Raw genomic sequence first — 26,072 nt, forward strand, 5'->3', positions numbered from 1 at the left:
AAACCAGTAAAGCATGGGACACATGCAGTACACAGTCAAGAGAGGTAATGATAAAATCTTATTTTCAAGAGTTAATTTGTCTGTATTCTTCATAAAGGGGATACCAGTGTGGTTTTTATCAGTTGTGAAGCTGAAGCCTTTCTGTCAATGACACTTCAAAAAGCATCCACGAAACAGTGTTAGAAATTGTTGCTAATTGAGCAACAAAATTAAAGTCTTAATGTAATCTTTTTTCCTGAAAACTAAATATTTTTATTTTATGCATAGACTACAGAAAAGTATTTTTCATACAACTTAGTGGCTCTGATGTATACAGGATGATTACAGACTGAAATGTGGCTGTATGGGACTGAGTTGCAGTAATCAGACCACTGAAGACAAGTGTCTGTGTCTGTCCTGGAGACCAATATGGCTTGAGCACAATCCTTCTCTCTGTTTTCTGTAGGATCAAGTCCACATTAGCTTCCTTGAAAAGGAGTTGTCTGTTGTCAGAGAGAGTGGGAACTGTGATTGAGAGTGTGGCGAAGTGTGGTGCTGCCTTCCAGAACTGGACAAGATGAGCAATTAAAGAAAAGAAAATGAATGCTAAATAGAAAATAAGTTCTGTAACTCCTCAGTGTTTTTGTTTCTGTTTGATGACCTGCCCATGTTTTTCAGGTCCAGGACACATCCTTTATTCTGTGTGTCGTGGTAATACAGCCAGAAATACCTGTTAAACAGCTGAAGAATCTCAACACTGTCCCCAGCAGCAAGCTCCTGTATCATCGACTGGATCTGCTGGGCCAGCCAAACGCCTGCCTGCACTTCAAGCAGCTGGCTACCTTAGGTAAAGCTTGCTTGCAATTTGTCTTGACCACCTCATGTGTGTTTCTGTAGAGTGTGGTGGCAGAGCGTAAAACTCTTCTCACAAAACACTGGAAATACTCTCCTCTTGAGAGGCTTTTATTTCCAAGGCTGACTTTTCTGGTCAGCTGCTACCTGCTTATAGCTCTTCGTTGATCATAGCCGCTCTGCTCAATGGCGAGCAGTTGAGTGGATGAACGCAGTGGGACTGCTCATCGGAGAGTGAGATAAATGCACCGTGAGTCTTGCTTGATGAAATTCCCGGAAAGTGGAGAGGGGAGAGAGTGAGATGTGTCTCGCCAAGCTTAAAACTAGGTTCTCTTCTCCTGGCTGTAAAGCAGTTTATTGACAAATAACATAAGTAGGATGAAGTCCTAGCCATTCATGCAGGACTGCTATTCTTTTGACTTTGGATTTATGCAAGTTTTTTACTGCCATAAGCATTTAATACCATCGATCCATGTGAAGTCAGAAGTTAAGTCTCTTGGGGGAAACGGAGAACTTCAGTGGTATAATGGTTTCCAGACCCTCCCTCTCTGCTTAAAAATTCTCAGGTTATTGACACGTTCATGTTTTTGATAAGTTAAACTGATTTTACTCTACCTGACCAATTTCAGTCATTGCTCAAACATTACTGGAAAGAGGGAGAGTCTCCATGGCGGTGTAAGTTCTACTGTCTGGAAAGGGTAGAGAATTTTAAAAACATAGTACATCCTAACAATGGAGGGTTTTTTATATAGGCATCATAAGTTGCAGGCTTTCATATTGAAGTATTAGTCTTGGGGGTTTTGCTAAAATCTGTGCTACATTATAAGAAGTTCTGAATTAAGTGCTTTTGTTTGTAGCAAGGTTTGAAGGTCTCATGGTGGATTAGCGGCACAGTTGTGATATTTTCTTAGCTATACTGCAGTTCCACAAATAGCTAAGTGAGATTAGACTGGACGGAGTTATGGAGGAACTTGACAAACCTATGGAAATTGCTTTCCCAATTGTTTTAAATACAGGGGGGTTTCTTTCTTTAATGTGGATTCTAGTCTTGATTGTCTTATATCCAGAAAGACAAGGTATAAATGGAAAATATCCAAAAAACGCAGTACTAAGCTGACAAGTGGAAAAACTTCATACAAAGCAAAATGCAGTCACATCAGAATATTTGGTATGGGAAGCAGATGAAGGACTATAACAGAAGTTCGTAAGTGATGACTGCAGTACATATGGCTGCTGGATGTGTGGTGATGCATTTTAGAGGAATGTGAATAAAAGCAGAACACTTCACATACTCCAGTGGAATTTTTCCTCTGGAGACCATTACACACAGGGAAATTGGGTTCCATGGGTCAAATGTTCAGAAAAGGCGTTCTTCTCAACCTTCTGCCCTGCATCATCATAATCGTTTTTCTTTTTAAAAAGAAAAAGCTGTCTGGTATTGCAATTTCTGCACAATGAAAGTTTACTTTCTAGTCTGTTCTGAAAATCAGCCGAGACAGCTACTCTTTTATTGGTAAGCTCCTTCTTCTGCTCTTGTAGCTCTCAATTTGTTCACTTTCTGTAACTGGAAGTGCTTATTTATCATTTTCCTCTGCCGTGCCTAACCTAAACATGGATAATGAATTCCTTCTTCTTCGGAACAGTCTTTTCTTAAGGGAAAACAGCTTCTATAATCTTTCGAAAAGTAGTAATTCAGAAATGGTTTAGACTTTGAGAACAAGGGCACTAAAGTCTACCAAATAACACACAGAGATCAGAGTAAGTGGACTAACTTTGTGGCTTCTGTTTTTTGAAGCAAGAAAGGTAGTTCGTGTGCAGCCCAAGTTTTGTCAGTACCTGGGGAGGCAAGCTGTGCTGGTAAGTGCTCTGGTTTGGGTGGAAAGCATCACATTTCCTGCTCTCGTTCACAGTCCACCCTGAAGGAGCTGTGCACTTACATCCTGAGGTGTGGGAGAGTGGAGGAACAGGCAGAGGATACCCTTTCGTGGTATGAATGTGTTCACTATGCAATATGTGCAAGTCATTGTCCTTAACTTTCTCATATTTTGCTATTTTTAGAAAGCCCTACGGTAATGCTCTCTGCAGGCAGCTTCTCTTCTCCTTACGAACATCTCAGCCAGCCCGAGACGAAACGGATGGTGGAGCATTACACAGCATACCTCAGTGACAACACACGCCTGATTGCCAATCCTGGCCTTAAGGTGTGTCCTCGGTGCCAGCCGCTCTGGTCAGACCTGGAGACCCTGGTTTCCTCATGTCCCATGCCCTCATCCAGGAGGGGAGCACCCAAAACACTGATCTCCTGATGCTCATAGGGTTATGGAGTGGTGATTTGGAGTGGTATTTCTGTGCCTGGAGAGATGGCTCTGGGCCTCAAGGCCCAGAGGAGTGGAGAGAGGAGAGAGAGGGCTTCCTCCCCAAGATGGGGGGAAAGAGTTGATAAGCGGCTATTGAAATAAACACTAGAAAAATTAAAGCTACAGTAAATTCTTAGCTGAAATGTCTCTGCGTTCTTAGGCATATAAATGAGAAATTTCAATTTTGTGTGCAAGCGGAGCGGTATTTGTATTTCCATGAAGTAAAAAAGCAAACTCTAAAAGCTGCAGAGATAACAACAACGATATTTCATTATAATAAGCTTTTCCTTTGCTTGGAATGTGCCAGATCCGTCTGGTGTGAGAAGACTTTAAACAAGTAATTGAGTTTAGATGATCTCCGATCACTCTTTAAGAAACCCCGTGAGCAGCTTATTATCTTTTCATGCAAGTCTAAGAGGAACCCTGCTAGGTCTGCCTTTGTTTTGCAGTTCTCTGTCAGAAATGAAGTAATGGCTACCAGTCACGTCACAGATGAATGGATGACACAAATGGAAATGAGTAGCCTGAACAGTTACATTGTGCGCCGTTACATAGCAACCCCCAATGGGGTTCTCCGAATTTACCCTGGTTCCCTCATGGACAAAGCATTTGATCCCACCAGGAGACAATGGTGAGTTTTTAGGGTCCTTTTATCAAAGCTTTGGATAATCTTGGAGGGCAATAAGGAAAATATTTGGTATCGATGTCATAGCCTGGGTTTTTTTTATGGCCAGCTATAAGCTATTTAACCAGAAATATTTTCATCACGGGTAAAGGGCTTGGTGCTTAAATACAGCTACATAAAACCTTTATTGGTTCTAATTCCAACCTTTTTTATTTTAAGTGATTGTTTCTGTTTCATATCCCTGCTATGGCAGATGGGAATATAAATATTCAGAAAATGAGCATCCCCTTCAGGGAGTAGCTAATTCGGGAGTGTTGTCAGCTTCTTATGCCATTTTTGGTTGTTAATGTTTTAGTCTTTTTGTTTGTTTGTTTACAGTGGATTTCCTCACTAATTTAAAGTAGGAATTTGCTGGCTCAACTGTGCACTATTAATTATGCACCAGCATGTGATTTGGGAAAATAGTTGTATACATTACAAATGAGAGCCTGAGATGTGGGAGTGCTCTGGAGTGTGTTTTGACATGTGTGCTTTGTCGAACGGAGCCAGCCAGGTGCTGCTGCACTGTGACACTGGCAAAGGCATGAGCCAGCACCAGGTCCCGGCCCTCCAGCTGTACGGGGAAGGCTCTGACTTGCTGCTGGCATTGGCCATTCTGTATCTCTCCTGACCCTTGTTTTCCTGAAAAAAACCCCATTACCATGGCTACTCATTAGCTTCTCTTCAGATTTTCTTCCTTGTTCTTTTTTTTTTTTTTTTTTTTCCTGACAAGATAAGGTAGTGGAGTTTTGTGCTCTTTTTTTGTTGTGAGATAAACAGGGCGCATTCATGTTGGGAATTAACTGAGTGCACTTTCACAATCTTTGTCTCCATTTTGAAAGCTCTCAAATTATTTTCATTATCAGTTTTAGGAGGGGTTTGGGTTTTTTTTTTGCTTTTATACTTCACTGATTTTCTCAAACCAGTTTTGAAAAAGCATCCATACACAGCATGCTGTAGTGTCTTGGGTTTTGTATAGAGCCAAATGGCAGTGTTTTGGAAAGAAGATGGAAGCAAAGCACAAGTAATAAAGTAGGATTCAGTCACTTGCACAGCGCAGCCCAGACTTGTGGGTTAGTATGCTGTGGTGGGGGAAAGCAAAGTAATAGATTTTTCATACACAAAGGTGTTTCCAACAGTTGGAATGTTTTATAAACTTCCTTATGTCACAGGAAGATAGTTGACGTGATTGTGGCTTATTTTATGTTGACAGTAAGTTTTAAGAGATTGTGATTTGTTACCACTTTCTGACATCTTTCTAGATTTTCATGTGTGAATTCTGCCTATAGGATGTCCTTTCTCCTGCGTTTGCAACTTAATAATTTTGCCAGTGTTTGAGTTTGAGACTCTGCTGGCACTAAGTCATATGTTGTTCTGGGGAAAAAAGTCTACAATGATGTTAATCGTATCCTATGCAGAAGTAAATTGAGCTTTTTTTAATGCAGTTCTATGTACTGAGGAACCATTTATTGAGCAAGTCCGGTTTAGGTCTGGTCCTAATCATACTTAGGTACTTCTTTAATATTAAGAAACGTTAATCTGGTAGCACGTTGTTCACAGTCTGCAGAATTCAAGGTTGTCTTAACATTTACGGTAACCCTTTTCCACTAATTGTGAGTGTTTCTTTTGGCTTCCCTTAGGTACTTGCATGCAGTGGCTAATCCAGGACTAATTACCTTTACTGGTCCCTACTTAGATGTTGGAGGGGCAGGCTACGTTGTTACGATCAGTCACACAGTTCATTCTTCCAGGTAAATGGTGTTTTGAGATTTGCGTCAAGCAAGAATACTCTCAATTCTCAAGAGGTGCTTTGGCTACTTGAGAGAAATACACTGAGCGACTCATATGTGTTCAAGAACTGAAAACCAAACCTGGTTTTAAAGAGCTTTTGTTGAAATGTAATATAACCTTCTGTAGATTTAAGGAAATAGTATATTGAAACACTGTGAATGCTTGTTATATGAATAGGTTTATATTCTGTGGGCTTATTGATTTGCAATATAGATATACATATATTGTATAATAATATATACAGTAGAATAGGTAATAACGATATACAGTAGAATGATTGGGGAGAATGCGCTCCTGGATGGACGTGAGATGAGGTGACACGCATGCAAGTCAAGGACCTAGGAGGAGAGGGATAGCTTTCATTAGACAGTTTGGGATATGTTCCCTCTCTGCTGGTAGTCAAATACTTTTTCATCAAGACTGCTAATCTAAATTTCCTGAAGTTACTCACACTTACGCTTCTGAAGTTGTATGTACCAGGGTGACGTCTGGAAGGGAATAAGAAGTGAAAGCAGATCTACCTAACTGCAAATGGAGGTCAGTCCACAAGATACTTTTTATTAGAGGGCTGTCCGTACCCCAGAAACTGGGGGAGCTCCACACCTGGGCTGTTTAAATTTGGCACGTCTGGGCAGGGACTTTCAGAAGTCAGAAGCACTTGAGGAGAAGTCTGTAAGCCTTCAACTGCCCTTACAGGATTGCAGAAAACAAATCGGAGTGGAAACAGCTGCCCGTGCCTTTGGGATCAAAACCAAAATGGACATCACAGCCATATAGGAAGGAGCATTTTCTTTATTAATTAGTCTTCTATGGCTTAAAAAAAGGAAAGGAGAAATTCTAATATGTCTTCATTAAAAGTTGATCAAGAGAATCTCGATGTTTCCTTTACTGTCAGTACAGTTAATATGAACATCCTGTCAGCACTGGAACGACCCTTGCCTCGAGGACCAGACTTTTTTTGTTTCAGCTTCCTCTGGCCAGGCCCCCAGCCTAAGGCCGAGGTTTGGTTTCAGAAGTAGGATGTTTAAAGGAGGTCAGTTTATAGAATATGTACTAAACCTTTCTAGCATAAGGTCTCCCAAATTTCAGAAATGGTAGCTTCTCGTTTTGCTTTTCACACGGAGTCGCTTCCAAGACTTTCACTGAGCACCTGGCTTCTGCTCATGCTCCATCTAAGACCCCACTGGTACAAAGATAACTTCTAACGTTGCACTGGTAAATACAGATGACAAAGCCAGCAGAGCCCAGGACGCTGCTTTTCTACTCTTCTCAGAGACATCTTGGCTTTGTTTGGGATTTCCCACCACAGGACATCTGCCTGTCCTTTTTGGCAGGAGTATTATCAGGCCTAGAGCCTGCATGGTGCTTCTCACAGAGGAGTTTACCTAAGGGAAATAAGCACTTTTGTAAGAAGAAAAGTGCAGTTAATCAAAATTCTGATTTTTATCTTGCAAATGATGGTTCAGTTAGCTTTAAGAACTTAAAGCTCGCGCGGGTTATTAGAACATGATTAAAGAACGGTTAAACAAAGTTTGGCAGATGTGAGCGTGACTCCTGAGTAAATATGACCTCTGAAGCTTATAGTCACATGCGGTTATAATCCCCAAAGAAGTCTTAGTTAAAAAAAACTAAGGAGGAGTGGGGGAGGAATCAGTAGAGTTGATAGTCATACTCGCATTAGAAACTGCTGTGTGGGTTTAAGTAACATTAGTTTATCTGGAACTGATGCTTACCTCTCATCCCCATTTTATGTATGTTTTACTCTTTTTTTAGAGGCTGGGAATAGAAGATTGATGCAAGAAGTTATTTAATACAGCTTGCATCGGCAAACCAGAAGGATTTAATGCTTTTAAATAAAGCTAAAATATTTACAGCATTCCTAATGGCTTTTTGTCTGTTAGGACAGAGCAGTAACTTCATAGCTTGACACCTTGTCCCGTGCAGTTAAATGTATCTGTGCAGCTTCACTGTCATCCTTTTCCCCGTTCCTTCTCTGTGAAATGACTAATGTTAAAAATAAATTAAGTGCAGGTTTTTAGAATCTGTATTTATAAATCTACAAATTAGAGTTGACTACATCTTCACTGTACCCCTTTGAAAGCAAACAGACTTTTCAATCCACTAAACAGAGTTGGTTTTGTATGGGTTGGAGGTTGCCACCAGCTTCTACTTTGTAGAGTCCAGCTGTGCTGCTCCATTATCTTCTTTTTCTAAACATTTTTATTCCTATCTTCAGAGATAAAATTATTTAGAAAAGTAAATTTTAAAAAGTGGTAAGTCAAAGATGTCTCCTTTTTCATCAACATGAGGCCCACATAGGTGCAGACTCACATGCCCTGCAATTTGAGGATGAGCTGATCATTCTGTGTCCCTCAGGGATGAGACATAACTTGCTCTGGCCATGCCATCTCAATGCTGCAGGAAGCAGAGTTGGAGAATTTGGGTGTTAGAAATGTAGGAGTGACAGGGATTGCTCAGGGACAGGGATTGCTCAGGAGCCTCAGGCTACTGCAGACCACCACATCATATAATAATTTTCATAACCTGCCTTAATAAATGTTAATTATTTTCCTCTATTATTGTATTAGAAGGCTTTTGTTTGAGAACCTTGCTGCTCTGATGCCCAGTGAGAGTTTGTACCTTAGCTCAAGTGCATTGGTTCAGGAGGTTTTGCATATCTGGATGTTTCTCCTGAGGGGAAGGTGGGAGTTTGCCAGGACAGGAAGTTTTGGAAAAATAACAACATAAATAGAATATAATTTCTCTTTGGAGCTTTCAGCATTCAAATGGTCTCAGCCAAATGTCAAGACTCTGCTTCTGCCAGGAGGGCTCTTGCAATTGCTTCACTGATTGTGAGGAAAGTTAAAACGATATGACTGAGCAAAAGTAGCACTTTTTTACTTCTATAGAGCTGTAAGAAAATACGCTTCCATACATACAGCCTGAGACTGTTCTGTTGGTCTTTGATGTATCAGTTGCTAAGGCAACTGTATGTTCCCAAACTGGTGTGTAAAAATAGGAAGACAAGCGCATTTTCAGTATGGGCGAAATACTGCAATTCGCAGCAGCGCTTTCTGCCGGTGCTGGTGAGCACCCTCAGAGACCCCAGGTTCTGCCCTTTCCGTAAATGACCCTTTTATGGTTGCCCTACACTGGGGAAAGATAATGAATCAGAACATTTGTGAAGTGATACGGTTGTAAATGTCACCTGGCACTCCATAGGCAGTGGGAGGCAGCGTCCAGTTAACATGAATAACTCCTGTTTAATTCCAGCTAGCGTGGATAACTGGCCTGCTAGTAGGATGTGATTTGAAGCATTTAACATGGCGGTCACTAACCAGCACCTAAATACCACCTAGCTGCCTGGTGCAAGGTAACCTTGTTGATGTCTGCACCTTGGCCAGCTTTTTTTACTGGCTGAAATCACTCCCATACTTTGAAATTTTAGGGTTCTAGCAAAATGTCTATGGCAGCTTCATAGTCAAGTCCTAACACTGTGAGCTGAGCAAAGAGGAGCGGTGCAGAACATAACCCCCCCCGAGGCAGTGGGGATTCAGGTGCTAGAAATGCAGGAGCTGTCTCCTGCGTGCAGTTGTGCGAGTGGGGAATTTTTAATCCTAATTTATGTTGCTGAATATTAAATGTCTATAAGCAGTAGGGGTGTATGTAAGAGCCAAGGGAGAACAGGCTGGTCGGTTCCTAGGTGTGACCCAGTCCTTGCTGAGCTGTCTTCTGTCTCCATGTTCTTGTTATATGAGGTGCAATTTATGTGGAGAGACTTTGCAACAAATAACTAACACTCTTAAGATACTGTTCTCTCTGGGTACAGCTGCTATAATTGTTCATTTAAACACAGGCAGGGTGAACTGAGCTTCAGGGTGGAGGTGTGGATTTGAGCAGGTCACTTATATGCCAGGGAAGCCAGTCCCCTTTTCAAATAGGGAACTGAGTAATTAAAATATTAATTATTAATACAGCCATTAAAGCCTTTTTCCTTTTTTCCCCCTCTCTTTGCAGTGCACAGATGTCTTCAGGGCATTCGGTGGCAGTAATGGGCATTGACTTCACCCTGCGATACTTCTACAAAGTTCTCATGGACCTGCTGCCAGTTTGTAACCAAGACGGGGGAAACAAAATAAGGTAAGCTGTTCCTTCCAGGCAATAAGTATCTAAAGCCTTTTATTTCTGTTGAACCAGATGACCCAGAGGTACTTTCCAACTGAATTTATTCTAGGATTCTGTTACTTTCAATGTGTGTTTTCTGATTTCCACTAAAATTTGTGCTTGTTCTTCTCATGAAGATTATGTGGACTTCTTTGTTATTCAAGATCAAACTGTCATCAACTAAATAAACAGTCTGCAGGAATACAAAAACGGGAGATGACTTTTTTTTCTATTTAGGCTTCACTGAAATCCTGGGGAAAAAACCCCATTGTTTATTAAATGAACACACTTCCCATTCTCTTATGTTTGTTTTCATTTTCCCTATTTAGTTACTGTGAGCATGTAGTAATGATGTATTATCTCTAGTTATTTTAACTGTGATTGTTAAAATATACTTTCATTATATTTTTCTCAGAAATACATACTACAGCGCTAGTCAGAAGTTGTCCAATTTCATCTGGAGTATCTAATTTTATTTAGACCTATGCGTGTCTTGTTTCTCTTTACCCTTTTTTGAAAAAAATCATGTCAGGGGGTGGATTCTGGTTTGGATCTGGAGTAACTTGATAACATGGTTTGAGCATTGTTGATGTTTCTTCGTTTGTTTTTAAACTTTAAATTTGGGAAGGGAAGTGGTTTTCTGTCATCCTCCCAGTTCTTTTGTGGTTTGGGTATTTTTTTATATATTTATGGTGTATTAAAAAAAAAAAAAAAAAATCAAGATTCCTGGTTTGGCATTCCTCCCGCCCCCCATTAAAAACTATTAATGCAGTGGGGTCAGGTGCTTTATTCTGCTTCTACATTCCCTAAATGAGGAATTTCAAGCATATTGTTAAATGCTTTGTTAGACCATTCTGACATAGAAGCCGGATCACAGCCTCTGCATAACTGCAGATACTAAGACACAACTGTTCTATCTGGCAGGCATTTGGGGTTTTTAATGTGTCTCTACTAAGCTTTTTCTCTCTGCAGTCATTCTGGGGTAATCACAAGCCTACTTGTTCTGCTGCTTACTATAGCATCTCTCAGAAAAAAGGAGAAAATGCAACATCACTACATGAATTTCTAGTGCAAAACCCAGGCAGTTTGGGGCAGTAAAAAAAAAAAGAAGACTAAAATGACTCCTTTCATGACTCCTTTGCCTGCCTAAAGCATACAGTCCCATCTATTCTGTGCTGATTGTGTCAAGTTATATCTTCTGTTTCCCTCAGTGAGCCAATGTAGGTAGAGCTGTACATAGCAGCCTGCCATGGGAATCGTAGACTTTAAAGCCACCCGAAGTGTCCGCTGGCCCCAGGCAGGAGGCCGGGGCAGCGGCACAGCTGTGGGGCCCAGCTAAAGCCCTGCGGCAGAGGGGGACATGGCTGCTACCCCGCTGGGCTCTTCGGGAGCATTGAGCGGCCGCATTAACCTCCTCCCGTCTCCCTTCTGCAGCCACCGATTCTCTTGATCTTGGCGCAGGCTGTGCTGTCCCCGGTGCTGCTTGCTCCTCTGCCATCCCGGCATGGCTGTCTGTGGCTATGGAAACGGGAGATGCCCAAAACATTACAGATTAAAACCTCGCAGCACACTGGTTTCTATGTATGGGCACAGATCTGACATCATTTCCCTGAGATCACACAGGAAACTAGTGGGAAGAGTTGAAAAGGGAGAGGAAAGGTTGGGAAGTCTGAGAATGAAGCAGGAGTGATTTATCTCCCCATTAAATTTGAATTCTGAAGCAGGAGGTCATTAAAAGAGAGTGTGAAATCTCTGTTTAATCAGTAACATAGTAGATTAAGAAACTGTTAGAGCTTTTCGAGTTCATTATGCTTCATTTATTTCTGGATCTTCCCCCGCCAGACAAGACAACGCACTGATCAGTTTTCTTTTTTATTTCTAATAGTTCCATTTTCGAGTCTTGATGGTCCAGGCTTGCTGTCACAGTAACAGATTGAAGAGCTTCAGGGACATATCCAATCTATTCTTTAAAGACATCTTGCAGAGAATCTGTTTGGTGGCCCTGTTATTTTAATAATGGAAGACTTTAAAAATTCTTCCTCTAGCTGTACATTTAAGATGATGTTTTATTTCACTGTATTTCTCTAAAGACCAAGGAGGTCTAATGGGAGGCGTTCCGCTTTGTTTGTTGTGGGTAGGTGCTTTATCATGGAGGACAGAGGGTACCTTGTGGCACACCCAACCCTCATCGATCCCAAAGGACACGCACCGGTAGAGCAACAGCACATTACGCACAAGGTCTGGCTCCTTAGTTTATTCCTACCGTTTCTAATTTCTGACTGTAGAGAGAGAAGCTTCTGTTTGTGTCTGATTTCAAAAGCTTAAAATCCGATCTTTTTCACTTAGGAGCCTCTGGTAGCAAACGACATTCTGAACCACCCAAACTTTGTCAAGAAAAACCTCTGCAACAGCTTCAGTGACAGAACAGTTCAGCGGTTCTATAAATTTAATACCAGCTTAGTGGTAAGTGTGTTTTTCTGTTTTATTTTGCTTTTGAATGTACTTTGGTTGGGTTGGGTTTCTTTTGGTGGAAACGCAAATTCTTGCCAGGATCAGCAGATGAGGCTGGAAGCCAGCCTTCTGTGTGGATTGGCCTCCGCTCACCCTCTCCAAACACAAAATCAGTGCTCTGGACTGCCCAAACTGTGCTCACACTGGGAGTCGGTTGACATACAAAGGATTACGGATGTGATTGCTGGCCAACTGTGGTTGACATCTGCAAAGTCTCATCCAGCATCACGAAAATAAGAGCAGTTCTCTGTTGTTAGATGAGGACTTCGCAGCAGTAGTTGGATTTCTTGCTTTGGATCGTCTGACCTGACCTCTGGCTTCAAACTCTGACCAGTGTCATGTCCCCCTGTGCAAAGTCCAAAGACTGCAGTCTTTGGAGACCTGAATGCTCTGCGGACCCCACAGGTCATGCGTGAGCTTCCTCTTGTGCTCAGCAGCGTTGAGAGGTCTCAGCCAGGGACTGTCGTCTCTTGCTGCGCTATGAATGCAGCACCACAGATCCGCCCTTGCAAGATCACTGCAGAATTATTCAAAAGATGTTAAGCCCTGTGGGAGAAGCTGCTCTTTAAATAATACTTTTCAATTATTACTGGGAGGAGAAGGTAGGAAATCAGCATCAATATTTGAAAGTTATGTCAGAATATGCTGATTTATGTCAGGTAGGCTTAAACTTTTCCCCCTACTTGAAATGCAAAATAGAAAGTGTATTGCTGTAAAGGAAATTGTATAGGACAGAGCAAAAACTTAAGATTGTGGCATGCAAATAGGAGTCAGGAATGAGTCTACCAACCAAATAGATCACAGCATTACAGTGCTATGGTGTATTTTTTTTATAGTATGTGTGCCAGGAAGTTTTCAACAAGTCACGTGGTGCCTCCGCATCAGAGCAGAGCCTCTTTGTGGAGGTCACTGGTGGCTGGCACAGTGGGGATGGGTCTGTGAGCGATGCACGGTGTGAAGTGTAACCTGCTGTCAGCAGGATATGGGACTCAATGCTGCTGCCACGTCTCGTAATGGTTACAAGCCAGGCGTATTTTTTTTTTCTATCTTCAGCAAAGTCTTTGCACTCAGCAGTATCTTGGAAGCAAAACTCAACAGGTTGATGAACAATTGTATGAGCCTCTTGCTTGTGAAGGCAACATTCCCGTGCTTTTGTGTTCCCGCAGCTCTGTAGTCTTCCTTGGAAGGGGGAAAGTCTTCAGCTCTCTAAAACGATGAGTTTCCGACTACACCATTGATACTATGTTTTTTTCCTAGGGTGACCTGACAAACCTTGTGCACGGCAGTCACTGCTCCAAGTACAGGCTGACGAGAATCCCAGGCACCAATGCCTTCGTGGGAATCGTCAACGAGACCTGTGATTCACTCGCTTTCTGTGCCTGCAGTATGGTAGACAGACTCTGCCTCAACTGCCACAGGTGAGCAGGGGATTGGAAATGAATGGTCCAGGCATTTACTTCTTCCCCTCTTTCTTGATTCAAGGTTTACAAATACACATTTATTTTATAAGCTAAATGAAAACATGCAGTGCAAAACTGAAGTGAAAACAAAATAGTTTACCTGTGGTATTTGTAAGAGACGTGGTGACTAACCATACCTCTAATCCTTTGCCATATTGTCAGTGTACTAAAACACAGGGTGGTTTGTTCTTGACACGTTTGGGTAAATAATGTTAAAAGACCACAACAGATTCAGTTTCTCAGGGCAGTTAAAAGATCAGGCCCTTTATTCTGGCATATTAATACCCACGATTTTTTGTGGATTGACGTAGTTTTTCATTGAGGGGATCCTGGCGCTTGCAGGAGTTTTTGCCTACACCAGCATTGTGATGTTTGTTGCACTGGCAAGAAGGATCCTCGTGTCTAGATCTGAGGCTTGTCCGAGGGATTGTCTGCTTTTTAGATTTCAGGGGGTGGGTGACAGATCAGAGAGGCTGTTACTGCATTGTCCTTGATCCCAGTGCAGAATACAGCAATGCCTGCATTCCTGGGGGAAGGAGAAAGGCTACTGAACAGCCTTCTCCATGGTGAGCTGCTGTGACGAAGCTGCACAGTGGGGTTAAAGTCATGGTACAGTGTCTGATGCGTTTTCTGTGTGTTTTCTGCCCCTGAAGAATGGAACAGAACGAATGTGAGTGCCCTTGCGAGTGCCCTCTGGAGGTAAATGAATGTACCGGCAACCTCACAAACGCTGAAAGCAGGTGAGAGCGAACCTCCTCTTAACGAAGAGCATGTGACAGAAGTTAGTGAACAAAATGACTTGTTTGTTCATGCTAACTTATAGGGGATGCAGGATAGAGTAGACAGTATTTTCAGTAGAATTAAGCAGATGATGTGTAATAGGTAAAAATGATGGTTTTTATTGATTGTGCTTTGACTGCTTTTATAATACAAGGCTCTTTTTGCCCCAATGTAGGAATCCAAGTTGTGAAGTTCATCAGGAGCCAATGACTTTCACAGCAATCGATCCAAGCCTACAGGATGCTCTCCCGCAGTGTATTAACACTCAGTGCAATCAGAGAACAGAGAGCGGGTAAAGCAGCCTTCTCCATCCCTCAAAATATCCTGTGCTCTTGAAATAATTCAGTAAAAATAATTCTTCCTTACACGTTTTAAAGAAAAAAAAAAAAATTATGAGATATTGTAGCACACACTGATGATGGCATTACGCTGCAGTGCACAAACAGAAAACCTCGGTATTCCCGTTTGAGTCGCATACACCAGTAATAGTGAACAAATGGTTTTACCGTCACACTTTGTGACTCTGAGAACTGAGGGCTGTGCAAGTGGAAGATTTACTGTTGAAAGGACAATGAATTCTTCCTTTTTTGCAAAACGGGTAGTGCTGCTGTGTTTGTCTGCCTTCTGGAGAAATGTGTGGAGTGAAGTGTTCACAGAAAGCAGACAGTACTTTGGCAACAGTGACTTTGGAGCACGTTAAGAGGTGATAGCTGCTTGTCAGCTTCTAGTTTCCTGCTTCTCTGTTCTACTTCTGGCATTACCAAGAGAAGCTTGAGGGCTTGTTTTTTGCTAGTTATAAGCGGTCTCTAGGGAACCGAGATTGCTAGAACATATCGTGCTCTGACCAGACTTTCCAAGTCCTTTCTTCCATCTTCCAAAGGACTGCAGAAAAAGGGTGGAACCGTAGTCAGGCTTTACTGTGCTGAGAAATGTCTTATTGGAGGAGTTACAAGTAGGAAGTTTTCCCTTTGCTCAGGCTGAGTGATGGAGGGGAAAAAAACAAGCAAACAGACTTGGAAGATGCATGCAGAAGATGCAGCTTCCCTGTATAACTTCCCTTGTGGTACTTGAGCATTTTAGTGAGAAGTTTTTGTGGCCAAATGTTATGTATGTGGGGATTTATGGATGATTTTGGCCTCCCTCTGTCTCATGTTTCTAAAATAGACTGAGCTATGCCAAATGAGAAGCGTTGAATGTGACAGTGAATGTGGTTCTTTCATTTTTAATTCTCAGGGATTGCTTTGGTGTGTTGGACTGTGAGTGGTGTATGGTAGACAGTGATGGGAAGACCCATCTGGATAAATCCTATTGTGCCCCTCAGAAGGAATGCTTCGGTGGCATTGTGGGAGCGAAGAGCCCCTACGTGGATGACTTGGGAGCAATAGGTAACTCGGCCTGTCTGAACGGATGCGTTTAACTGCTTGTATTCAGTAACAGGCACTTTCTGTGTCAGAGAATGCTTCACATGACATGTTTCTCTCTTGTGCTAGTGGTAAATTGGCATAAATGCTGCATCAAGCATTAAAGAAGTAGCATCAGGACTGTTGTGGGTATTAGATTTTTGAAAATATTGATGTGTAGCTGTACATTCCTGTCTTCAAGATGTACCCTCTGAATTTCTTCTCCTATTTAAAGCGTGCTGTCCTGCATGTGTGCAGTTAACCACCTAGAAGGCCTTCAAGATCTTCTCTAATCTTCAGAGGTGTTGATTTAAACCTTTCTGCAGAGCATTTATGCGTTTTTCCTCTGTTTTGTCCCTTTTGATTTAGGAGATGAGGTAATCACTCTGAACATGATCAAAAGTGCACCAGTTGGCCCAGTGGCTGGAGGCATTATGGGCTGCATTATGGTCCTTGTCCTAGCAGTATACGCATATCGCCACCAGATACATCGGAGGAGTCACCAGCACATGTCCCCTTTGGCTGCCCAGGGTGAGCTGATAACTTGAGAGAGGAACAGTAGGGTGGGGATTAATAAAAAACACACAACAACAAAACAAAAACAAACCAAACAACAAAAAACCACCCTCTTTCCTTGGTTTTGTTTTATTTCTGTTTTGCGGACCCTTGTAAAAGTCAGGTCTCATCCAGCGTGCTTGTGTATTGCTGCCCTCTCCTGGGTGCAGCCAGAGCCGCTGCTGCCCGAGGAGAGTCTGCCCGAAAACCTTAACATGCAGTTCTTGATGCGTTTTCTAGAGCTAAAGCGGTAAGCCCAGCTTCACAGCTTTCTGGGCCTTGGCATAGCACACCGATTGTGTGTGTTTATTTCTGCACAAGCGTGGTGTTTTGGGGAGTATTACAGTTTTCACACCCTTTCTGCTTGGGCTGTTCAGGACATGTTTTTTTTTTATTTGTGCTTCTGGTCCATGTGAGGTTCATGAGGTACTTATACATAGATAAAGCCACTGAAGTCTGAAAGACAAAACTGTGTTTGAGAGAAAGAATACTGGTAGAAAGATACAAAGGTGAGAAGTGTGATCAGGGCTAATTACCTCTATATTTGATTATGCCCTGGCTCTATTTTGAATCAATTCACTTTCTTCAAAACTGAAAGCCTGTTCCTTTCAGGGGGAGGTGGGTGTATCATTTTTCTAGTACCCCTAGCCCCGTCTGTCTTGGAAAAAGAGCACATCAAGCTCAGACTGCATCTCTTCACACAGTAATGCAAAGTGCTTCCGCTATACTACCAGGGTGACAGCCATTAGTAAGATGATCCAAAATTTTTCTCTTAACAGTTGCATTTTTCTGTTTGTAATGGTGTGTAGAAATGTCAGTGCGTATGTCGAACCTGGAAAATGATAGGGACGAGAGAGACGATGACAGCCATGAAGACAGAGGAATCAGTAAGTACCAAGTCACTTTGCTGTGAAAAAAAAGTTAGGTTAAATAAGCCATTTGCTTTCTTAATACACTAGAATTAGAAATACATGAGGAAGCCTTGTGCTGATTAGCAGTAGAAAATGACAGAACATAAACTGAAACTTCCAGTGCACCTTTAGTCTTATGCTGAAAAATTATGGGTTTTACTTTTAAAAGAGTAATCTCGATTAAAGCTGATAGGCTTAAAAATTGCAATTGTGACAGTACAGGGAATGGAAAACTTCTGCCTTTGTACAGCCTTGGAAAGCAGAGGCCAAGTCTGGCATGTACGTTCAACAAATGTGGCAGTAAATCTTACTTGCATGGATTTGGGATGCTTGTACTTCACCAGTCAGTGAAAATGGCACTTTGTGTACGATACTGGTGTACTCTAAGATGAGCCGGGCATCTACACTCTGGGAGAGCTCTGGAGTCAGACCAGATCCCTGTCTCTGGGCCCTCACTAAAATGGAACTAAAATAATAGCCAAGGTCTGAAACTGTGTCAGCTCTCAAAGATTGAAAATCAAGCATGTCTGAGTTTCATGGCTTGCACCTATTGGTTCTCCAAGTCTTTTTTAGTTTCATTTTGAGTGGGCTTTCAGTGCTGCCACAGGTTCTTTAGCAGTGGCACAGTAGTTCTCTAACTTCTATTAATTCAAGCAGACAAGGTGAATGAGTTCAACTAGATCTCGTCTATTCCACATTTAAGCACCATCTCTTTGCTCCTACTCCTCTGTCGCTTGCCCATCTTCTTAAAAGAAGTAGTATTTGAGAAGAATTAGTTTGTAGAAGGCCTATTGCCCTGTGCCTGATTTGTCCCACTGATAGAATTCAGTAAAAGCACTTCCTTTAAAAACCGGTTCTGTTTCTTTCTCTCTCCCAGTTAGTAACACTCGATTTATAGCAGCGGTAATAGAGCGGCACGCCCACAGCCCCGAGCGCAGACGCCGGTACTGGGGGCGATCAGGAACGGAGAGTGACCACGGTAAGACCTTGAATCACTGCCCTGGCTCCAGGCTAATGATCGTGTTTACTCGGTTTCCGTCAGATGTCTGGCACGTTGCAGATGAGGCTGCCAAAACCAAACCAAAACAAAAACCTTTGCTTCTTATTGCTTCACAGTTCAACAGTTTTGACACCCATCAGCAGAGGATAGTGCCCAGTGAGGGAGCTAGTTTTGTGAGAGCGGTAGTGTAGCAGCAGCTAAATGCCATGCTGCCCCCGTCTGATTTGAGTTCTGCCAGCTTTACTGGGTGACCAGAATTCAGACCGACAGAAATGGTACTACCTTTACCACACTGTTTTTCCATCGCCAACCCTAACAGGCTAGATGTTCAGTTGAGATAATGGACCTCTGCTACTTAACGAGAGAAAACAAATCCGTCGCAATCAAGTCAGCATCTCTAGTGCTCTTCTCTTTGCCATGACATGCACATCTTTCATAAAATTCTAGCAACACGTGCTGGACACCTGCATTAGCTGGGGTAAGGGAAGCATGGATGTGGAGACCAATGTGTCAGGTGCCTCCTTAGCCTTGCTGTTGCACATTCAGTCTGTACCATCACCGCAGAGGACATCTTGCATCACCCTTAAGCAAATAATGATCAGCATTAACTGTGTACCTGCATAGCAGTGAAGGGTATTTGGCCATGTGTGTTTGCCACACACACACACTCTTCAACCCTGTTTAGGTTCAGGGAATTTTGACGTGTCTCTCACACCCTCAGACTAAGTCGTCTTAAATCTTGAAAGCTGTTAGAAGGGAGTAATGCTGTTGACTCATGAGGAGGCTTAATATAAATTAAGAGGAGGGTTAGACAAGGCAGTCTGCCACAGATGTCAGCTCTAGCTGCGTGTCATAGTGGCTGGGTATGTTACAGCAGACCTGTTCAATTAGTAAGACAGTAGTTGCCCTAATGGAATTGCTGAGGGACAGGAAATCTGAGGGCCAAAGCCTTGGAATGTGGATGAACAGATGTCTGAGAGGCAATCTTGCTCTAGGAGGAATTACCCTGGATTTGGGGCCAGATTACCTGTGCTGAGGCAGATTTGCTAGACTAATGCTCCTTTTGCTCCATTTCTTGTAGTCGCAGTAAATCCTTCCCATCTCTCTAGTCAACATGTCAGGGTTAGCAGGGTAACTGTCTACCCATTTCTGAAACGTGCGCTTCTATTTTTAGTCTCTGTAATTCCACCTTCTTCAAAGGGCTACCCAGTCTTCATCCCCAGTTCCCCTATGCCAGCTAGAAACCGTGACTCAGACCATGGGAAATGAGAACCAGCTTTGGGTACTTGGCCTGATACTTTTACACACTTCTTTTAGTTGTCTCAGGCTGAAAACCTGACCAAGATGCTCAGAAGCACTAGTGTTTTTTCAGCTCTTAGCCCGGTTTTCTGAGAAGGGTAATTTTTCTCATTAAAGCAAGATCTTTCTCCTTTTAAATTTTGTTTGTGTTTTTGCATTTAGAAATATTGACGTGGTTTTGTTTGTACTGCAAACTGGTTTTGAGTTGTAACAACTGGTTTCAGTGGTGGATCCAAATCTCATGGTAACTACTAGCACCTGCTATAAAAGAAAGAGACAGAAGAATCTCCAAGGGACCTGTTCAGAGACACCTTCCTCACTGAGAAAGCACAATCTTGTCTTTCAGGGTTAGCTGTTAGCTGGCTTTCTAGTGACATAATTTCCTTAGGATATCCCAGTGAATTTAATGTCTCCTTACTCCTACAGACGGCTGATCTGGTGGTTTTTAACTTCTCAGGCTCCAGTAGCAGATATTGTAGCCAAAGGAAAGCCTTGAGTTAATTGCACTGTGTGCGCCTGCTTAGCTGGAGGCATCAGTGCTGTTTGGCTTAGTGGACCTGCTGTGTGAAACACTTCCCAGGTGGATTCAACAGATTTCTTTAACTGTATGCAAAGCTCACCAGTGTTGTTAGACCCTCATGGGTGAAAAGTGCTCTCTTCCTTTTAAGACAAACCTGTGATTATACAACAAGATGACGTGGAGAAGTTTTGCTGCTTCTGGATATAATAGCTGGCAATCCTTCCTAGGGAAGACTTAGTTTGATAGGAATAGAGGTGATGGTGGTAGATCCCACCTATTTTTTGTCTGTAAGAATCCAAGTAATATCTTACAAGATACCACCCTCAAAAAATTCTGTTATGCTTTTTTGAAATCAGCACTAGCAATTCTCCTGTGACAAACTGTTGAATGCCTGATTGGTTTTTACTCTTTGGGGTGGTACAGACCATAGGTCCCCACAGTTTATAAATAAAGACAGGGAAAGGGATCCATTATGAACTTACGGGAGAGGATGGTTTTGTTTGTTTCTTTCTTTCTTTTTCTATTTTTAGAAAATTAAATTAATTTTGTAATTAATTAAAGAAAATTAACTGGTTTATTCTTGGTAAAGCACTGACTGTGTCTGATTCCATGAAGGGTGCAGCAGTCAGTACCATGACATTTTAGTCTGGCTTTTAATTCTCAGTTCTGCTGATTTATTTTCTAGGCTACAGCACTATGAGTCCTCAGGAAGACAGTGAAAACCCTCCGTGCAATAATGACCCATTGTCAGCTGGTGTTGATGTTGGAAACCACGATGAAGACTTGGACCTGGACACCCCACCTCAAACCGCTGCCCTGTTGAGTCACAAGTTTCACCACTACCGGTTACACCACCCAACTCTTCACCACAGCCACCACTTACAGGCCGCAGTCACGGTGCATACTGTGGATGCAGAATGCTAATGAACAACGACAAAAGAAACGTAACTTGCGAACAATGATCTGTGCAGCAACGGGCAGCTTTGTTTCGGTGCTTTTCACCAGGAACGATTTCACTAACTTCCTGAGTAAACCGTTAGGCGTAAAAGCTTTACATTTGTTTAAATGTAAGGTTGGCTCTGAAATGGAAGGGAAATGTGCTTGATGAATGGACCTGCCATAACATTTAATAAAATGGAGCAGGAGGCATGTTAGACCTCCAGAAACAGGGACACAGGTTTATACAGCAGCTGAAGCTTTGGAAGCCCTGTTATGCTGAGCCAAGAGGAGAGAGAGCGAGCTTAAGAGCCAGAGATGATTTGGTTTCCTTAACTGGAAGAGCAGAAATCTGTGCGGCTGAAGACTAAGAAAGTGCCAGATAGAGGCGGGGGGGGGAAAGTCTGTCGCTTTCTCTGCAGTTTGTTTTGCGCGTAGAAAGTTCACTGCTCCGACACTTGCTGTATGGAACCGGGGACAATGCATCTCCAGATTTTTAAGTAAAGGATTATTTTTCTACTATTTATTGAACTTGAAACTTTGGGGGGAGGGAGGGGAGAAAACATGTTAGCAATTCTCAACAACTACCACATATATTCTGTGATGGTGAAGTGGTTCTTCCAAGGAAGACATCTGTTTCTTATTAGCTGATATTCATCCACTGCCCCACTCTGCAAAAGGGAAAATGAAGAAGTCGTTTCTGACGTGTTTACATTATGAATGCTTTCTTTTCCACAATTGTTTTCTGTAAATATTACAACCTGATTTATATTAGTATTTTCTTCCTGTTTGCAGAGGAGAAATCCTGTACTCCATTAGGAAAATTCTGAGAATTCTGCCCATAAACCTCTCCATCTTCACCTCTCTGATCATCCTGAAAGGTTTCCTGTGTGGAAGTAATAAAGAATTTGTTTAGCATTAGTTCCCAGATAATTCCAAATGAAATCTGTGCCATTCTTCTGTTTCCTTAGGACACTGTCAAGATCAGACATAGGGTTAAACCAGTGTTTCATAAAACTCTGGTTACTGTGGAAGGTATCTTTCTGAAATCATGATTTTAAGCTGCTGCTGTTTGTCTGGAATTTTTAACATTGCTTGGTAATTCAAACGAAGATTAATCAATCTGTCTACAACACAAAGCATCATAATTATAAATTAGTTTTAATTCACAGTGTTGTATTTTAGATTCACATTTTGTGATTACAATGATAGAGAAACATTCTTGCACTGTGCATATGATAAACATCCATTTATATGTAGTTTTTTTAAAAAAAATCACTTGTTTTAATATGGTACTTAATACTGTATTATGTAAAAAATTGGTTCTTAAACAGTACGGTAAAATAACTATATGTGTGATATCAGGATACCCCTTTATACTATGTATAAAATTAAAAGCTCTAGTGAAATAAACTGTATATAAAGTATAGTTCTGTGGATAACTGGCTGGATTGAAATTGTCCTGTCTCAGTTTCCTTTAATTTTCTGGCTGAATGAGGGCTATACCTTGAATGAAGCATTTGGTCAGGTTCCTATAGTTTTTATCGACAAACTTTACATATAAATGACAGTACTGACATATGTTTGAAAGCTTTGGGGTTTTAGCCTGTCAGTCATTATTTGGGAAATGAACATTTCTTGAAGTGGTCAGCCACTGCATAGACTCACCGAAGCAAATAATTGGTGAGTTTCTTCTTACGTGCTATTGAAAGCTCAGTTACACTGGATTTGCCATTCTGCTGTGTTTGTTGGGTTTGGGTTGTAGGTTTTTGCTGACCAGACAGCTGTAGAAATCTATTAAGCACTGCTTTATGCTCTCATAGGTCTGAATCTGATGCCCTGTAACAGTTTGTGTGTCAATCTGTAGAGCCAACTTGCTAGAATTTCTAATGTGGAATCCAAATTAATGCTGGTGGTTGGATAGTGGACAAACTGGCCGCTCTGTCAGGTTTGCCTTTAGAAGAAAATGCATTATTTTCATATTACTGCTAGGCCAAAGAACAACCAGGTGTATGTATACATTTATTAACCCATATGGGCATATTTTGTAGTGCTTTTTTATAGTGTGAATAAGCACATACATTGTAAAATGTGATCCTATGAATTACTTTCTTAACTACAACACTGTTTCAGTGGAGAGATTTTTTTCTTTGGTTGTTCTTCACGTTACGTGCCGGGTAGAAACTGCTTGCAGCGTTCTGTTGCAGCCCTGCCAGAAACACAGCAAAGTGTTGCAGAACATCCCTCTTTCAACAGCTACCGAAAGTCGCAGCAACCAAACCCCCTCGCTTTTACTTTGAAAAGCTTCTGTAGCGCTGCACCTCGCTGCTGTGCCGTCACTTCTGTTCTTGATTGGTGGGGTCCGGACAACCTTGCTTATACGTGAAGTAATGAGAAGAGCCAAAGCTCTTGCTATTAAGGAAAAACAGATCTAGAGATGTGCCAAATCACGACTTCAAATGCTGACAGCTAACCCTGCCCCAGCAGGGATAAAGGTGATGCTGGTAGAGATACTGCTGTTATTCATTTTGAAACAAAACCTGGTAATGGATGTAACTGAGGTTTCTAAGAAGCTGCATGATAGCTCTTCCATTTTTATTGCCCATGTTGTGGCCATGGCCTTCCCTCCCCTTTATTATTTTACTGTATTGACTGAGGAGCAAGATCATAAAAGGAGCAGTTGGACGCCTGCCCTGTATCCTCATTACCTGTAACTGGTAGACTTTATGGCTATTTTTTCCCACTTGTTGCATTTTTGAAACTTGGTTGTATTAACTTCCTGTAGGTTTTCTTTCATTCTTCCAGAAAAAGTTCATTTGAAATGAACACCAGTGTTGCCTTTCGTTTGTGGTCACTAATGTTAAATTGACTCGACGCTTTCAGTATTTGAGCACTGTGAAGTGTATTGATTTTTCCTGTATGTAACACACAGGTCCTCCGTCCAAGTAACCCAGCAGGCCTGCCCAGAGATAGAAGCTGTTTGCATGTTCAGAACATAATGCTTGAAAGGGAATAGAGAAGATTTTTTTATTTGTTTATGCTATTGTCTTGATAAAAAATGTGAATTTGGAAAGAAGAGTATGTTACAGTTTGCCCATGAACATTTTATAAGGCCACTTAATCCATGAAGTATTATCTTTACCCTTGCCCTTGACAATGAGAGAGATGAGAATCTGTGAGATGTTCACATGCGCAGCAGTAGTTGTAACTATAACTGGTCAAAAGGAGGTCTCCAGCTTTCAAAGGCTTTATTCTGTAAAGTGACCCAGAAATGGCGATGAGGATAGAAAGTGCATTTGTCAGAGTACGAATTATGGTAGCGTAAGCTGGCAGCGAGTATGGAACAGGGAGAAAAAAAGTAGGATGCAGAAGTCCTGGATCAAGTTAAGAAAGCGCAGGTAATCCAAAAGGCTGCGTGCAAGTGCAAAGATTAATTTGCAGCATTCGTAGCTCTTAGCTACCCGTTTCATTTGTTTTTTAAAAGAGTATCCCAGCTATGGCTGGGCTTTTCAAAGGAGCCTGCATGAGGCTTTCAGTGATGTTTGGAATATTAATTCCTACAGCAGTTAATTCGGTAACTTGGGTTGTTTTGCTGTACAGCCCCCTCTTTGCCATGGATCCTCACTATGAAAAGGTAAGGCAAGTGCCATAGAGTGTTTCATATTACTTATTTGCAGTGCTTCTGCGTGATGAGAGGTAATTATTTTCTCTACTTTATGTGCTGTGAACTGAGTCACGGAAGGACCTTGGCCCAGAAGGGCTTGTGTTTCTGAAGCCAAGGCTACAGTGGAATTTAGACACTCGAGTCCAAGAGTGAAGTCCTCCAACCCCTGCCTCGTTAGTGAAGTGCCAAACATAACCGGTACGTTTGCCAGCGCATGCGCAGAGACACTGCCAGTTTTATCTCCATTGAGGAGCCTGATGCTTCCCTCTTGCCTGCGTTGGATTGTGCTTTTTGAGGTGGGGTCTGCAGATCCTCTGCCTGGGAACCCAGCGGAGTCCGAGCTGGCAGAAATTCAGGCGTATCTAACGCTGCGTGTGAACAGGAGTTTCCGAAGTGAGTTACTGACACTGTGTGGCAGCCTGCACCGTTCCAGGCAAAGGCTTAATCGTGTTCTACTTCTGCAAACTCCCAGTGAGATTCTCAGTAAGCAGTTGATCTAATAATATATTAAAGGAAAAGAAATGTCTGAAGTACGAAAGAGATTCCTTCAAATAATCAGATCTGCTCGATTTAAACAAGGCTTTTGTCATAACGCAGCACAATTCTATGCCCATCAGAAAGTGGCAGTCGATACCAGTTAGCAGTGGCGGTGGCCTGAGCAGAAGAGAAGCACAAAGTTGACGGCAGAGCCGGATCATGCGTTCAGCTCATGTGGCCTCATCTAAAGGCTGTGGAAGAAATTTACGGTTGTTATCCCTGGGCTGGTTTCATCAGTGGCAGCAGCCGATGGTACTGTGCTCAGAAGCTGGGAGACAGCAGTTACAATTATGTTTTATTCTCTTTTATTCTACATTTTTATATAACTGACCCTGGCAAAACCACCAGCTTCTTGGAGCACTGCCTGAGCAAGTGCTCTTCGCTGTTACTGCCACTAATGGAATGAAAACGCTGATAGCGAGAAAGGGAAACTTGGCCAAAAGCATAGTGCAGGGACCTTCCTACCCCACCCTCCACCTGGCAACGAAACGTGAGGGCACGAGTACAGCAGCCTTGCCACGGATAAAAGGAACAACCTTGGCCCCTGCACCTCTCCCGTCAGCATTTTTTACAAAGTCCGCATGAAAAAACGCGCAGGAAAAGGTGGTGCCACGCCACACCAAAGCTCTTACAGAACTGGCCGTCTTGCTGCTTTAAACCCAGGCCCACCACTTGCAGAATGGGCCAGTCTT

General features: G+C 42.2%; 1 protein-coding gene across 1 annotated transcript in view; it reads left to right on the forward strand.

The window, feature by feature from the left end:
• Positions 1-22,406, forward strand: part of CACHD1 (cache domain containing 1) — a 110,942-nt gene extending 88,536 nt beyond the window's left edge. The window contains exons 13-27 of the mRNA XM_086462166.1: positions 658-826; positions 2,890-3,032; positions 3,638-3,819; positions 5,493-5,603; positions 9,661-9,783; positions 11,946-12,045; positions 12,154-12,270; positions 13,576-13,736; positions 14,432-14,518; positions 14,734-14,850; positions 15,792-15,943; positions 16,328-16,489; positions 17,323-17,400; positions 18,302-18,403; positions 20,929-22,406. Of these exons, the coding sequence (XP_086318292.1) occupies positions 658-826; positions 2,890-3,032; positions 3,638-3,819; positions 5,493-5,603; positions 9,661-9,783; positions 11,946-12,045; positions 12,154-12,270; positions 13,576-13,736; positions 14,432-14,518; positions 14,734-14,850; positions 15,792-15,943; positions 16,328-16,489; positions 17,323-17,400; positions 18,302-18,403; positions 20,929-21,167 (2,043 nt within the window). The 3' untranslated portion in view covers positions 21,168-22,406. The remainder of the gene's footprint in view (positions 1-657; positions 827-2,889; positions 3,033-3,637; positions 3,820-5,492; positions 5,604-9,660; positions 9,784-11,945; positions 12,046-12,153; positions 12,271-13,575; positions 13,737-14,431; positions 14,519-14,733; positions 14,851-15,791; positions 15,944-16,327; positions 16,490-17,322; positions 17,401-18,301; positions 18,404-20,928) is intronic.
• The last annotated feature ends 3,666 nt before the right edge of the window (positions 22,407-26,072 follow it).

This window comes from Leptosomus discolor, chromosome 3, assembly GCF_034619465.1.
Source record: "Leptosomus discolor isolate bLepDis1 chromosome 3, bLepDis1.hap2, whole genome shotgun sequence".
NCBI lineage: Eukaryota > Metazoa > Chordata > Aves > Leptosomiformes > Leptosomidae > Leptosomus > Leptosomus discolor.